The 14,904-nt window shown below is 42.6% G+C and overlaps 1 protein-coding gene across 2 annotated transcripts in view; it reads left to right on the top strand.

The window, feature by feature from the left end:
• Positions 1-14,904, top strand: part of PKN2 (protein kinase N2) — a 159,847-nt gene that overhangs the window by 127,295 nt on the left and 17,648 nt on the right. For both annotated transcript variants that reach the window (XM_073571495.1, XM_073571496.1), the window contains exons 6-10: positions 1,300-1,513; positions 8,533-8,718; positions 12,026-12,135; positions 13,501-13,644; positions 14,784-14,859. In XM_073571495.1, the coding sequence (XP_073427596.1) occupies positions 1,300-1,513; positions 8,533-8,718; positions 12,026-12,135; positions 13,501-13,644; positions 14,784-14,859 (730 nt within the window). The remainder of the gene's footprint in view (positions 1-1,299; positions 1,514-8,532; positions 8,719-12,025; positions 12,136-13,500; positions 13,645-14,783; positions 14,860-14,904) is intronic.

Raw genomic sequence — 14,904 nt, 5'->3', positions numbered from 1 at the left:
AATGGAAACTCCAATAACTTGAGGAGGATTTTGGAGTGTTTCTGATCCAAACACTGGACTCTCTGTGCACAGTGGAATGTGAAAGCGACATTGCTGTGTAAAATGCTCAATATGTTTTTTTTTATTTTTTTACATCTTTTAACCGTTTCAGGGTTCTGAAACGGTTAAAAGATAAAATAAGTGACCTGTCCATTCCTTGGGTAGTTCTCTAGTTAGGATTTAAACCAGGAGCGAGCAGCTAATGTTTCCAAGGGGACACATGAGAAGAGACCATGACTTTTGTGAAGGGCCGAACTTAATTCTGGTCATTATTATTGTTTTATATCAATTTTTATCATTGAATATTGAGCTTAATTAAGCACGTTGACACAGCTACTGCGAACACATGTTATGGTAGGGCTTATTGTAACATGTATTTTTATCAGTAGAAACTAATCAAAACTAAATTTTATAAATAAAAAAACAAAACATGAAAACCTGAATGATCCCCATGTAGTATGATGAAACCTTCACAGCCCGTCCTGCGTACATCATGACTCACAGACCCCATGCCGTATGATGGCCACTCGCAGTCCTTCCACACAGTATGATGAACCCCCTCACATCCTCCCATGCAGTATAATGTCTCCTCACAGCATGATATCCTTCTTATATGCCCGCTCACAGTATCTTGTCTCCTCTTAGTCCTCTCCACACATACACCCCCCTCCCCTCGACAGCTCCTTATTTCATTATTATATTCATCTGTATCGGCATGGATGCAGATGCCCGTGAAATCTAGACGCAGGGTAGGAGGCCGCTGTATGTTATGGGATGCCAGTGTATCCAGCCTCTTTGCGGGCTGTACAGGAACAGCCAAAGGGCTGCATGTGACCTGGGTGCCGAACTTTGCCCAGGTCTGGTTTAAACTTAATAAAAAGATGGAAAAACGGCTATACCACCAACAAACGCCAGCTTTTTCCCAAAGTGACTTTGGCTAGGAAAACCTGAGCTGATCCACTGGTTTAAAGATGCCATGTCCGCACACCTTAAAAGGATTTTCCATTTTCAGAAGAACTCCCTGTTCACAGATGCAGTTTAAAAAAAAATTGCACTCTCCTGCCTCTCCCTTGTTCCACCAATTAGTTTTCACCACTGTACGTTGTCTGCAGAGCTGACATCGCGTCTACAGCGCCGCAACCAGTCAGTGAGCTCAGAGGCTTGTGCTCTCAGAGCCTCCAAGCTCACTGATTGACTGCAGTGTTATTGAGGGGACATCCGACTTTATAAATCCTAATTCCCCTTTTCTGTGTTTTCCAGGCTCAATCAAGATATAACGAATCCAGTCAGAAGCTAGACCTCCTGAAATATTCTCTAGAACAAAGACTCAGCGAACTACCCAAAAATCACCCGAAAAGCAATATAATCATAGAAGAACTCTCCATGGTTGCATCTCCAACTCTGAGCCCACGGCAAAGCATGATCTCTACCCAGAACCAGTACAGCACATTATCCAAGCCAGCTGCTCTAACAGGTAACCACAAGAATCTGATCATGGCGGACTAGAGATGAAGACGAAGCAAAAGTAGAACCTGTACGATAGTAATACATTGATTTAAAGTACTAATTTTTATGTCATAATTTTATTTTTAAGCAGTAATACATCCGAGACACAAAAACAAACTTTAGAATTTAGATTTCATTTTTTAAAGGGGTCGTCCCAAAATTTACAATAAAGGATGTAGCAAAGTCGGGTAGAACTGGGTTGAATCCTAGTCCTGCAGGTCTTAATTAGATGCACCTGGCTAGCTTGGACTAAAACCAAGAAATGGGGTTCATCTTGGGTCAATCTGCTGAATGAAGTATAGTGGAGTGTGTTAAAACTAGTGTTTGACCAGCCAAAATGTGAGTTGTAGCTGGGAGAGAGATGTGCCAGAGTTTCACTCTGGATAGATACTGTGTGGGTCAGCTAGGAAAGCTGAGCAGTCTGTGTGTTGGAGCTGCAGAGTAACATGTGGAAGCTGCAGCCTGTTCAGTGTGAACTGTGCTTGGAGCTGAACAATTCTGTTTGGCGCTGGAAGCTGCTGGAGCTCAGGCTAAAGGGATAACGAGACTGGTAGGATCGTACCTTTTCTGTGTAATCTGTTCGGATGAGTCCGCACTGACATACATGCCTGCTAAATTAATTATTTGCTGTGATACCTTTGTGCCCAGAGAAGGCTGTTTTGGTTTTGAATCCCTTTTAGTTTTATGAAAGCAATAAAACTGCACGTTTGGACCAGATCTCATTGTCTGTGTGGTACCTAATGCCTTCCTGAGAGTGTGAATGGCTTGTCCAGTTTTAGGCTACAATATAGGGTGACTGCAGACTTTTGAATGCTCGCAAAGTGCACAGCGCCATCGGTGGGCACGTGTCCACAAGTATACAATATGCCTACATGTGGTCACATGCTGACTAAATGTGCGCGGCCTCGTGTATTGAGTGAGGCCGGACACATCTAGTTGGAATTTGGCATTAGTGATGCAAATTGAATGAAAGTAATGTGATCGCCACCACTCCGCCCCGGAGGATTATCACATCATGCATTGTGAGGATTCTCAAGTCTACAGTCTCATAGTGACTGAAGACTTGTACCCCAAGGCCAGGCAATCCCTTTAAGTACATATCCACGGAACAGGTAATATACACTACTCACAAAAGTTAGGAATATTTGACTTTCAGGTGAAATTTATAGAAAACATAAAAGTTCACACTTCAGTGATATTTTATTTTGAATGTAGGGCATTTAAGTAGAAGCAGCAATTGTGGTTTCCTCATGTCAAACAATTTATTGAAATAAGTCAACAACAGTGGTTGGTATACCCCAACCAAAAATGTCAGTACCTCAGTAACTTTTCATGTGTCCTTGAGCATTAATTACAGCTTGACAACGATGTGTCATGCTGTACACAAGTGGAGTTATTCTCTGAGGCATGGCATCCCATCCCCTCTTCTTGAAAAGCGGTCCTCAGGTCTTTACGGTTCTGGGGTACAGTTACGAGCCTCTACATGGTGACTCAGCTGATCCCATAGGTTTTCTATGGAATTCAGGTCTGGAGAAAGTGCCCGCCTCTCCATTTGAAGTAACCCAATATCCAGCAGCCGTTCCCTAATGATGCGACCTCGATGAGCTGGAGCATTGTCTTCCCTGAAGATGAAATTAGGCTGGTATTGTTGGTGCAGAGGCACAATGACTGGGTTAATCATGTTATTCAAGTAGTAGAGGCTTGTCACTGTACCGTTCACAAAGTGTGGAGCAGTCCTGTATTGGCTAGACATAACTGCCCAGACATACCAGCCAACACTGTAACACCACCACCAAAGACTTGTCTGTTGACAACAGTGGCTGATGCATAGCGCTCTCTTTGACATCTCCATCATTTCTGCTCAGCATGAATCAACTTTCATCAGTGAACAGCACTGAGGCCACCGGTCCCTCGTCCAGTGTAGATGCTCCTGAGCCCATGCAAGACAGTGGTGTGGTCAGGTACCCTTGCAGGTCGTCTAGCACTCAGACCACACTGATGTAAACCGTTTCTACTGGTCTGGAGTGACACTTGAGTGCCTCTCACCCCTCTAAATGTGCCTGGAGTTGTGTGGCATTCATCATCTTGTCCTGAAGGCCATTGTTCACAATGAAGCAGTCATCAATGTGGGATGTGGCCAAAGGACGTCCACTTCTCTGCCTTTCTGTGACCCATCCAGTCTCTGTATCTTTATTACAACCTGCTGATGACCCTCTGACACTCTAAGGTCAGTGGTCACTTCCCTCTCAGAACATCCTGCTTGAAGCCTCACAATGGCGAGGAACTTGGGATCATTTGATAGGAGTCGGCTTGGTCTCATGATGTAAAAATGTGACCAGCATGATGTGGAGGACTGTGTAATTATCAATTCTAATTGACCCCATAAATTTATTAGGCAAATCATGAATCAATCCTCTTGTGAATTTTGCCATTAAGCTCCTAGTTGGAGAAAAGCAAGTTGTACAAAAAGTACTGAAACACTGAACAGTTGGACAAGTGTATTCAAGAGCTCAGAGGTCACATTAATTCAACTGAAAAGGTTAGAGGGCATTTTAGTTTCATCTTGAAATTTCACTTGTGATCGTTGGGGGTGCTGTCTCTACTTCGTCTAGCGAAGGGCAGACTTAGCGGAGTGTAGCGCTCTGCTACATATAAGCAGTTTTATAGACTTTTGAGTCGAACAGCTACGCGAATATGTGACCACCATTCTGTTTTCTCAAATGGGTTAACCAGACCGACCCAAGTTCTCATGACGTGACTTCTGGGACAAGCAGCAGTCGAGCACGTATTACCTGTCTTGGACATAGAAGAAATAAGTGGGGATGAATCCCAGGAAAGCATTCACTGATACTCTGACTTTACAGAAGTATTGTCATTTCGAATAAAATCCCCTAAGTTGATGGTCCCGACAGCAGTCTAGTGAGCTGTAGCCACAGGTAGGTTCTCGACTCCTCTTAGTGTTCTTTTTGCTTGTAGACCTTTGCGGGCTGCATTGTGACCCCATGTAGCGCTCTGTTCGTGAGGTTTCCACATCCCTGCGTATCATAATGCCCCCACAGTCACAACATAGCTCTCCAAAGACTGGAAATCTCGTAAATGCTTAAGAGATTGACCTACATTAGACTGTTACCGTATAATAAAATTATTTTATTTTCCTAAATGGTAGCTCATTGCTGTGCACCGTTGTCGCATCGGTCTCCATTGCAGTCGGATGCTTGTTTTAATGTTTTGACCCGTGGTCGAGATTCTGTGCTGCTGCTTGTGCCCAGCGTGATCCTCGCTGTTTATCTGCCTTTTGAGGCATAGCCAGCTCCTTGCAGTTTCTCCAGCCGTGTGCGCACACTGTGGGTTGTGCATTTACAGACTATGTAGGTTAATTGGCTTCTAATTGGCGTCTGACTAAATTAGTCCTGGTGCATGGGTTCATGTGCCTGGTGGGTGGCTGAGATGGCGCGCACCACTGGGACCCTGACTGATGTACTTCACTGACGTCCTGATGTTATCGGGCTACATGTATGGAATTAAGGACGCAGATTTGCAATATTAACATCTGAAATATTCAAATGGATCTACGGCTGGTTAATAATTTATACACCATTTTTTAACCGCAGTTCTTGTAATGGAGTTGAGAGGATTTGTTTTCAATAATTAAAGGGTTAGTCCAATTAAAAATAAATAAATAAATAAATGTGAGTCGTATGGGAGACATGGCATGAAATGGTGAAAGGATATTACTTAATGCTGTTTTATCACCGCTGTTCAAATCACTGACGTTCCAGATTACCCGCATAAACAGAAGTCGGATGCTAAAAAAGTTGACATCCGTTCTCCCATATGCCTTCTCTGAAGCAATTCGGTGTGATCACCGCCGGACTAGTCTCTGTTTTACCGGAATGACATGCCGAACTCCTCTACCTACATGTGCAGTCAAGGACGTTGTAGCTGCAGGACTGTGGCAGATGTGACTTTTTATGGCGCTGCTCATTGTTTCGTACACAGCCCACGGCAGGAACGTCGTCGTTTTGAGATGACAGTAACACCTTGGACTGTGTTCACACTGCGTTTTCTAGAGGCATTCAAAAAGAACAGATTTTCAAACTGAACACTTCAAGAAAAGCTGCCTTCTGGAGGAATTTTTTGGGGAAGTTTTTTTTTACCGCTTAAGTTTTAAAGAGGTTTCTTTTTTTTTATCCCTAAATGTATTTACTTATTTTTGACAGCCTTTTCGATTTCATAGTGCCTAGTTTTGAGGTTTACTTCAGGATCCACTTTAAAGAAGTGATGACTAGTATTTTTTTTTGGGTCACAAGGTGTTTTTCAAAATCACATCAGGGAAGAAAAATGCTAAAAAAAAAAAACCTTATGCAGCAAAGTGCATTTCTCATGGAAAAATTTGATAGTGTTTTCAAAGTGTGTAAGAGTTTTTTGAAGAGAACTTTGGAGCAGATCTGCTTAAAAAAAAAAAAAAAGGAAGGAAAACTATGTGAACAAAGCATTGGACTGATTTATGCTGATGATTTTGGCCCATTAATGAGTGCCAATCAACTAAGTACAAAACTGGTGGCAACAGAACAATAGTGTACGATCCTTCTGTCCCCATATATATAGCAACATGTCAGTAGTACACATACACATAGTGTTCACACATACACCCCTGCCAAAAAATTAATAGACCACTTTCAAATGTTCAGTTTGTCAGATTTTTCTCTTTATAGGTATATTTTTGAGTAAAATGTAAATTGCTCTTTTATTCTATAAACTTCTGACAACATGTCTCCGAATTTCCAAGCAAAATTTTTTTTTTCTGACAAAGAAAAATGGTCAAAATTAAAAAAAACCCAGTGCTTTCAGACCTCAAATAATGCAAAGAAAACCAGTTCATAATCATCTAGAAACAACAATACCAATGTTTTAACTCAGGAAGAGTTCAGAAATCAATATTTTGTGGAATAACCATGATTTTTAATCACAGCTTACATGCGTCTTGGCATGCTTTCCACCAGTCTTTCACACTTCTTCTGGCGCATAAATTTAAAGGGAATCTGTCTCCCCATTTCTCAAGTATCAGCTGCCGGCATCGCCATCAGGGGCTTTTCTACAGCATTCTGTAATGTTGTAGATAAGCCCCCGATGTAACCTGAAAGATAAGATAAAAAGGAGTTAGATTATACTCACCGGGGGGGGGTCCGGTCTTGGTCCGATGGGTGTTGCGGTCCGGCGCCTCCCATCTTCTAGCGGTGACTGTCCCTTCTTTGCTGCCTGTCGTGGCTCCGGCGCAGGCGCACTGCTCTGCCCTGTTGAGGGCAGAGCAGAATACTGCAGTGCGCAGGCGCCGGAGCCACGACGGGCAGAAAGGAAGATGTGACCGTTAGAAGATGGGAGGCGCCGGACTGGACCGCAACACCCATCGGACTAAAACTGGACCCGGACCGCCCCTGGGTGAGTATAATCTAACTCATTTTTCTTATCTTTCAGATTACATCTAGGGCTTATCTACAGCATTACAGAATGCTGTAGATAAGCCCCTGATGGCGGTGCCGGCAGCTGACACTCGAAAAATGGGGTGAAAGATTCCCTTTACGCAGTTCTTTGATGTCTTGTGACTATCCATCTTCCTCTTGATTACATTGCAGAGGTTTTCAATGGGGTTCAGGTCTGGAGAATGGGCTGCCCATGACAGGGTTTTGATGTGGTGGTCTCTTAATTTTTGCCAGAGCTGTAGCTACCATTAACAGTTAGTTTTATGTCGGCATAAAAGGTCTCATCACCTAATGAACAAGCGTTTTGCACGTTTAGGCTGTGTTCACACCTTGCATTTTGAAGCTTTTTTTAATGCCAATTTGAAGCTTGGTTTAAGGCCTCTTTCACACATCAGTTTTTCGCCGTCAGGCGCGATCCGGCTTTTTTTTGTAAAACTGGATCCGGCAAAATGCAATGCCGGATCCAGTTTTTCCCCACTGACTTGCATTAGCGCCGGATCGTGCCAGATGGCATTGCGTTTCATCCGTTTTTTGCCGGATCCGGCTACTTGTCTCATTCCGGCGTCTAGAAAAAACGGCTACTGTAACGTTTTTTGTCTCCGGCGAAAAAGCCGGAAGCGCCGGATCCGACGCTTCCGGCTTTTTGCCACAATGAAAGTCTATGGGCGCCGGAATGCGCCGGATCCAGAAAAAGACGGATCCAGCCACCGGATCCGTTTTTTTAAGTCTGCGCATGCTCAGATCCAATTGGCCAGCCCCCAGGAAACAGATTTAACTTGCTAGACGGATCCGGCAGAAAAACGGATCCGGCAGAAAAACGGATCCGTTTCTACAGTTCTCCAAAATTTATGCCGGATCCGTTTTTTCTAAAAATAGCCGGATCCTGCCTGACGGCAAAATAACTGATGTGTGAAAGTAGCCTAAGCTGCTTAGGCCTGTTTCACACATCCGTTTTTCAGCTCAGTCGAAATCCGCTAAAATGGCGGGAAATGGATCCGTAGGCGGATTGTAAGAAACGGGTGGCACCGGACCGTTGTTGTTGAGAGAATCTGATTCCACTTCACCAGGTTTGTCCTCAAAAACGCAGCAAAACCTGATACGTACATTTTTTGGAGTTGTGGTTTTTTTTTGCATTAACCAATGCTTTCAATGGGTGAAAAATTCTGGTGACTTGCTGCATTTTGCAAAATAGTCAGTGAAAAAAAGTGTGTGCGTGAGATTTCTGAAATCTCCTAGACTTTGCAGGTACTGTGAAATGCAGCTGACGATTTGTGCCAAAAAAAACGCTGCAAAAACACAACTTGTGAACATAGCCTTCCACTGAGCGAATGCTCCTATGAATGCGCGTTGGTCGATCATCAGCTTGCATAAATGAGCCTGCAAAGCCACGAGTAACCAATGCCATGGCATTCTGGCCTGACCGGGCCTCCAGCTATTGATCCCAAGATCACTAGTGATGGATCTGGAGGGCGCAGATATTTTATTTCTCGTTCTTTTTATTTCTCAGGTACCCTGGAAGTCCGACTCATGGGCTGCAAGGACATTCTTGAGAACGTCCCTGGCAGATCGAAAGCCACCACCACCACCCTTCCTGGCTGGAGTCCGAGTGAAGCGAGATCCTCCTTCATGAGCAGGACAAGTAAAAATAAAAGTGTCAGCGGTCGGAACCTCCTGAAGACAGATGACTTCTCCAGTTCAGTAACTTTCTGTTTGTTGTCTCCTTCCGTTTACATGATCTCTGGAAACTAGCGTCTCGCGATCGCTGCGTTTATGGGAAAAAGGGTTTCTAGCATCGGCCTTCAAGTTACCACGTTAGAAATTAAACTTGAAAGTGTTTGGACAAATTGTTTGATTCTTGCATCCTGACACAGATCACAGACCGGTGTATTATTTTATGTTCCTGTGTATGAGTGAGGCGTAAGACTTCTGTGCTCGGCCCATCTTGTGCCATGTTTATAAAGCAGCACCTCCTATTACATGTATATATCTCCCCTAGAAGGTAAACTATGCCTTGGCATAATCATACACTTAACCCTTTAAGGTCTTTCGTATTTTTGTCTTAGGGATACAGCCATTTCCTTTTATTTTTCCATCTCTGCATTCCGACAGCCATGACTTTTTTTTTTTTTTTTTTTACACTATCGACATAGATGTATGAGGGTTTATTTTTGCGAGATAGATTACGGTACATACAGTGGGGCAAAAAAGTATTTAGTCAGTCAGCAATAGTGCAAGTTCCACCACTTAAAAAGATGAGAGGCGTCTGTAATTTACATCATAGGTAGACCTCAACTATGGGCGACAAACTGAGAAAAAAAAATCCAGAAAATCACATTGTCTGTTTTTTTTTCCTTTTATTTGAATATTATGGTGGAAAATAAGTATTTGGTCAGAAACATGCAATCAAGATTTCTGGCTCTCACAGACCTGTAACTTCTTCTTTAAGAGTCTCCTCTTTCCTCCACTCATTACCTGTAGTAATGGCACCTGTTTAAACTTGTTATCAGTATAAAAAGACACATGTGCACGCCCTCAAACAGTCTGACTCCAAACTCCACTATGGTGAAGACCAAAGAGCTGTCAAAGGACACCAGAAACAAAATTGTAGCCCTGCACCAGGCTGGGAAGACTGAATCTGCAATAGCCAACCAGCTTGGAGTGAAGAAATCAACTGTGGGAGCAATAATTAGAAAATGGAAGACATACAAGACCACTGATAATCTCCCTCGATCTGGTGCTCCACGCAAAATCCCACCCCGTGGGGTCAGAATGATCACAAGAACGGTGAGCAAAAATCCCAGAACCACACGGGGGGACCTAGTGAATGAACTGCAGAGAGCTGGGACCAATGTAACAAGGCCTACCATAAGTAACACACTACGCCACCATGGACTCAGATCCTGCAGTGCCAGACGTGTCCCACTGCTTAAGCCTGTACATGTCCGGGCCCGTCTGAAGTTTGCTAGAGAGCATTTGGATGATCCAGAGGAGTTTTGGGAGAATGTCCTATGGTCTGATGAAACCAAACTGGAACTGTTTTGTAGAAACACAACTTGTCGTGTTTGGAGGAAAAAGAATACTGAGTTGCATCCATCAAACACCATACCTACTGTAAAGCATGGTGGTGGAAACATCATGCTTTGGGGCTGTTTCTCTGCAAAGGGGCCAGGACGACTGATCCGGGTACATGAAAGAATGAATGGGGCCATGTATCGTGAGATTTTGAGTGCAAACCTCCTTCCATCAGCAAGGGCATTGATGATGAAACGTGGGTGGGTCTTTCAACATGACAATGATCCAAAGCACACCGCCAGGGCAACGAAGGAGTGGCTTCGTAAGAAGCATTTCAAGGTCCTGGAGTGGCCTAGCCAGTCTCCAGATCTCAACCCTATAGAAAACCTTTGGAGGGAGTTGAAAGTCCGTGTTGCCAAGCGAAAAGCCAAAAACATCACTGCTCTAGAGGAGATCTGCATGGAGGAATGGGCCAACATACCAACAACAGTGTGTGGCAACCTTGTGAAGACTTACAGAAAACGTTTGACCTCTGTCATTGCCAACAAAGGATATATCACAAAGTATTGAGATGAAATTTTGTTTCTGACCAAATACTTATTTTCCACCATAATATGCAAATAAAATGAAAAAAAAACAGACAATGTGATTTTCTGGATTTTTTTTTCTGTTTGTCTCCCATAGTTGAGGTCTACCTATGATGTAAATTACAGACGCCTCTCATCTTTTTAAGTGGTGGAACTTGCACTATTGCTGACTGACTAAATACTTTTTTGCCCCACTGTACTTTTCAGTAGTGTCGTCTCTTGCTACTTAAGCTCAAAAAAGAAATTCTATCTAAATATTGGTGAACTTTTATTAGTGTTGAACCTGCAATCAAAAAAGAAAAATTGTGAAAATTTTTTTGCTCAAATTTTTGTTCACAATTGGTATTTTAATGTGGAATTTTCTTCTTTACCCTTTTTTTTTTTTTTTTTTCTGCTTCAATTGAATCCATAGACAAATTTAAGGTGTTTTTTTTTTTTTTTTCCAAGCAAAAATGCTTCAGGTATTGAAATGGGAAGAAAACCGCCCCTTGTGCCGTATGACTGCTTTTTCCATTGATGGGAAGCTTATTCATAGATTTTAGTAAATTTTGTATTAGAGTAAACCATTGGCGGACCATAATACAGGCAGGAAATCTATTCGCTCCTGTCTTCAGTAAGAATGGAGGCCTTTGCTAGGCTCCCAAATCCCAAGAATACCTGTTGGCACACAATTGTTTTGTCTAATCACTTAGGTGACGTTCCCGCGATGAATTTTTGATGCTGTCTATTTTTGCAAAAAAGGCAGCATCTTACAGCTAGCTCCAGAAAAGTGGATGGGATTTATAGAATTCCCATGCCTATTTTTTCTTTCCCACCCCCACCCCCCTACAGCGTAACCTGAACTGTCGTACGTGCTTGAAATCCGCAACATGCGCTGACTTTTATGTGCAGGTTTTCCCCATAGTTGCATAAATACACTAAATACACAAGTAGTCCGCACATGACTGTATCAATAACTTATATAAATGTGAAAAAATGCGAGTATCATTACTTATCGAATAAGCTCTGGTAAATGTTTTTTTTTCTCTCCTTTGGTCATCGTTTTCTCTATTTTTCTTAGTTATTATGCCACATTATACATTACAAACGAGAGAAATAAAAAAAAAAAAAAAAAAGCGTCTTGCCAGGCTATACTTACACTGATGAGTGTCCTAACATAGACTAAGGGTTTAAGGGCAAGGCATGGGAAATGCCGCTTAACATGCCCTACAATTGGCAAGAAGGCTTGCTCCATTTGAGAGCGATTGGTCTGGTCTTACATTGGGGCTCTTTACAAAAGAAAACTAAATCTCTAATCTTTCCTTAAGCAGATATTTTGTTGTCGTGGGTTTAACAGTGGAGCTTTTTGTTTCTTGCAATCCTCTTAGCCTTTTAAGCTGACTTGGTGTAATTTCCTTACAGATGAGGTCTGTGCTGTGCTGAAGCTGGACAATACCGTCGTGGGTCAGACCAACTGGAAACCAATCTCAAACCAGTCATGGGACCAGAAGTTTACACTAGAGCTGGACAGAGTACGTATAGTCCGGAAGAGTCCTGAATACGGCAGAGACTCCGTCTGCAAGTGTGTGCATTAGTGATGAGCGAGCGTGTTCCAGTCCTCGCGGCTGCATGTCTCGCGGCTATTCAACAGACACAACACATGCAGGGATTTCCTAACAAACAGACAATCCCTGCATGTGTTGTAGCTGTCAAACAACCTGCGAGACATGCAGGCGCGGAGACTCGAATATATTTTCCGAGTACGCCGAAGACATTCGGTTAGCACCAGAGCATGCTCGGAGAACGGCTTATGTAAGCACGTTCGCTCAGTCGAATAAATCATTCCGAGGTGCTCCGGACTTTCCACAACAGCAAAGCCCACACCTGATGTTTCAGCCTTTGCTGCAGAATTTAATTCAATATTAATAACTAATGTATTATAAAAGGTGATAACTACAATGAAAAATCTGCAGCACGTGGATGAGATTTTGTAACATGTCATGCACCATGCTGGTGCGGCAGTACTAGCATCCTCAGAATCCATGCAGAAAATCTGCTGCGTGTACAAACGACCTGTTTGAAAGTGCACAACCGTAAAAAAAACAGTACTCCCCCCAATATGCTAGGAGCCTGAACACCTTATCTTGTCTTTCGTTGAGAATAGAAGCTCATACTTCATGAAGCGTACCCATAAGCTACGGATGTACGGAAAGGGTGTATTCCATCACAATTTTTAATTTATATTTTTATTTTATTTCAGTTTACATTCTTTAAGAAGGATGTAGGCTTTGGAGAAATGATTTTAAGCCCTTAAATTCTCTATAGATCACTGTGGGTGCAGGTCCTGAATTCCTCACGGACCGTGGAAAAGACCACTCTCGGCTCCTGTCTGAGTAGCCCACAGGTTCAATAGAAATTCTCAGGACCCAGACCCCCCCACCAATCTGCAAAATGAGTTAAGGGCCTTAAAAAAAAAAAAAAAAAAATTGAAAAGTTTAGTTTTTAAACCGTACCTTTTTTAAAGGCTATATCCTGGTAAAAGTTCAAGTTTTTTGCCTAGAATTAAAAATATTATTTTATTTTTCAATTTGTGGGAGGAGATGAATTACTGCAGTGCCTTTACGGTCACCCTAAAGTTATGTAGTGTTCATGAAAGAGGTAGAGCTAATGTCTCATCTGAATAAAGACTTTCCAAGCTGATGTCCTGTGATTACAGCAAATTGTCAGTCTAATAAATGGCATCTGAGACTGATACCTTTGGGAAAACGCAGTTACTTTTAATATTCCTATTAACGAATGACTAAATGTAGGACAACTCCTCTAGAGTAGACACGACACATGATAGAAAATATCCATTACTTTTATCTTGTTTTACTTCTTTTTTTTATTTTTTGTAGTCCCGAGAACTTGAGATTTCGGTGTTCTGGAGAGATTGGAGATCTCTGTGTGCAGTAAAGTTTCTGAGGTTAGAGGATTTCCTGGACAATCAGCGACATGGCATGTGTCTCTACCTGGAGCCGCAGGGCACACTCTTCGCAGAGGTGAGAATTGGGAGTATCGGTCCTCCACATCTCTCCACGCCCCGGCCACAGCAGCGCCTGAATTGTTCATTGCTTTTCCGTGACTAACACAATCATTTATGTAGGGCTATGGGAACAATACACATACCGTACGCCTTTCTTCTGTTTCAGAGGTTTCTTGTGTCATTAAAGATGACTCATTAAAGGAAATCCATCCAAATATATCAGATTACTGAAAGCCCTTTACCTATAAACAGTGTTGAGGTGTTTCCCATAAATTAATGAAAATGTAGAGATTTCTGTGAAGGTGTCTACTAGTGCTGAGCCAGCGTGCTCGGATAAGGTGTTATCCAGGCATGCTCGTGTGCTCAACAAACAGGAAATAACCTCATATGTTGCAGCTGTTTGTGAAGCAATCGCTGCATGTGTTGCGGCTGTCAAACAGCCACGAGACATGCAGCTGCGTGAACGCAAACTCCCGATCATGCTGAGATAACGTGCTCAGATAAGGTGTTGACTCAGCATTAGTGTGTACCCACGTCAGACTTGTGCAACAAGTGTGATAGATTGCTTAAAGGGATTATCCATCAAACATTTTATTAGCCTCTGAAGCGTGTAGTTATAAATGTATGATCAGACCGTATATTCATCACCATTAGACTTTTAAGAGGCTGTTAAAATGATCAGGTCACGTCCGCTCCTTCGTGTGCTGGCGCACATTACAGACTGGTGCAGGAGCTTTCTGCTATTACATGCACTTTTATGAACCAGAATATTGCATACTGCATTTTTTATTCCCCGAATATTGACCTAAATATCCATGAAGAAAATTGCTCATGTGCACTAGCTGATCAGTATGTTGTCCATGTGCGACTCATTGCTCACACGGACACTGCACCAACCAAAAATACAAAAACTGAACACTGCTTAGAATAATTTGTGACTCTGTTCCTTTCATCTGAGTGAGGCTTGCAGAAATCCATGTACATAATGCAGAAGTGATTGACACTTGCCATGTGTACCCTAATGGGGGTTTCATTCCTAGACTGGAGGGGCGGTTGAGTTGCGCTCTGCAGGTCCATTCATTGTCTATGGGACAGATGGCAACATATTAACACTATGGGGCTCATACTAATTCAGTTCTGTTTCCTATTTTCCAGGTAACATTTTTCAATCCAGTTATTGAAAGGCGACCAAAACTTCAGAGGCAAAAGAAGATCTTTTCAAAGCAACAAGGTAAAATTGGCATTTCCGTTTAAAGGACATTTTAATATAATTGCT

This window comes from Dendrobates tinctorius, unplaced genomic scaffold (genome assembly GCF_039654945.1).
Source record: "Dendrobates tinctorius isolate UK_male_01 unplaced genomic scaffold, ASM3965494v1 ptg000029l, whole genome shotgun sequence".
Classification (NCBI taxonomy): Eukaryota; Metazoa; Chordata; class Amphibia; order Anura; family Dendrobatidae; genus Dendrobates; species Dendrobates tinctorius.
The sequence above is the reverse complement of the archived record's forward strand: the minus strand, read 5'-3'. Positions and strand labels throughout refer to the sequence as shown.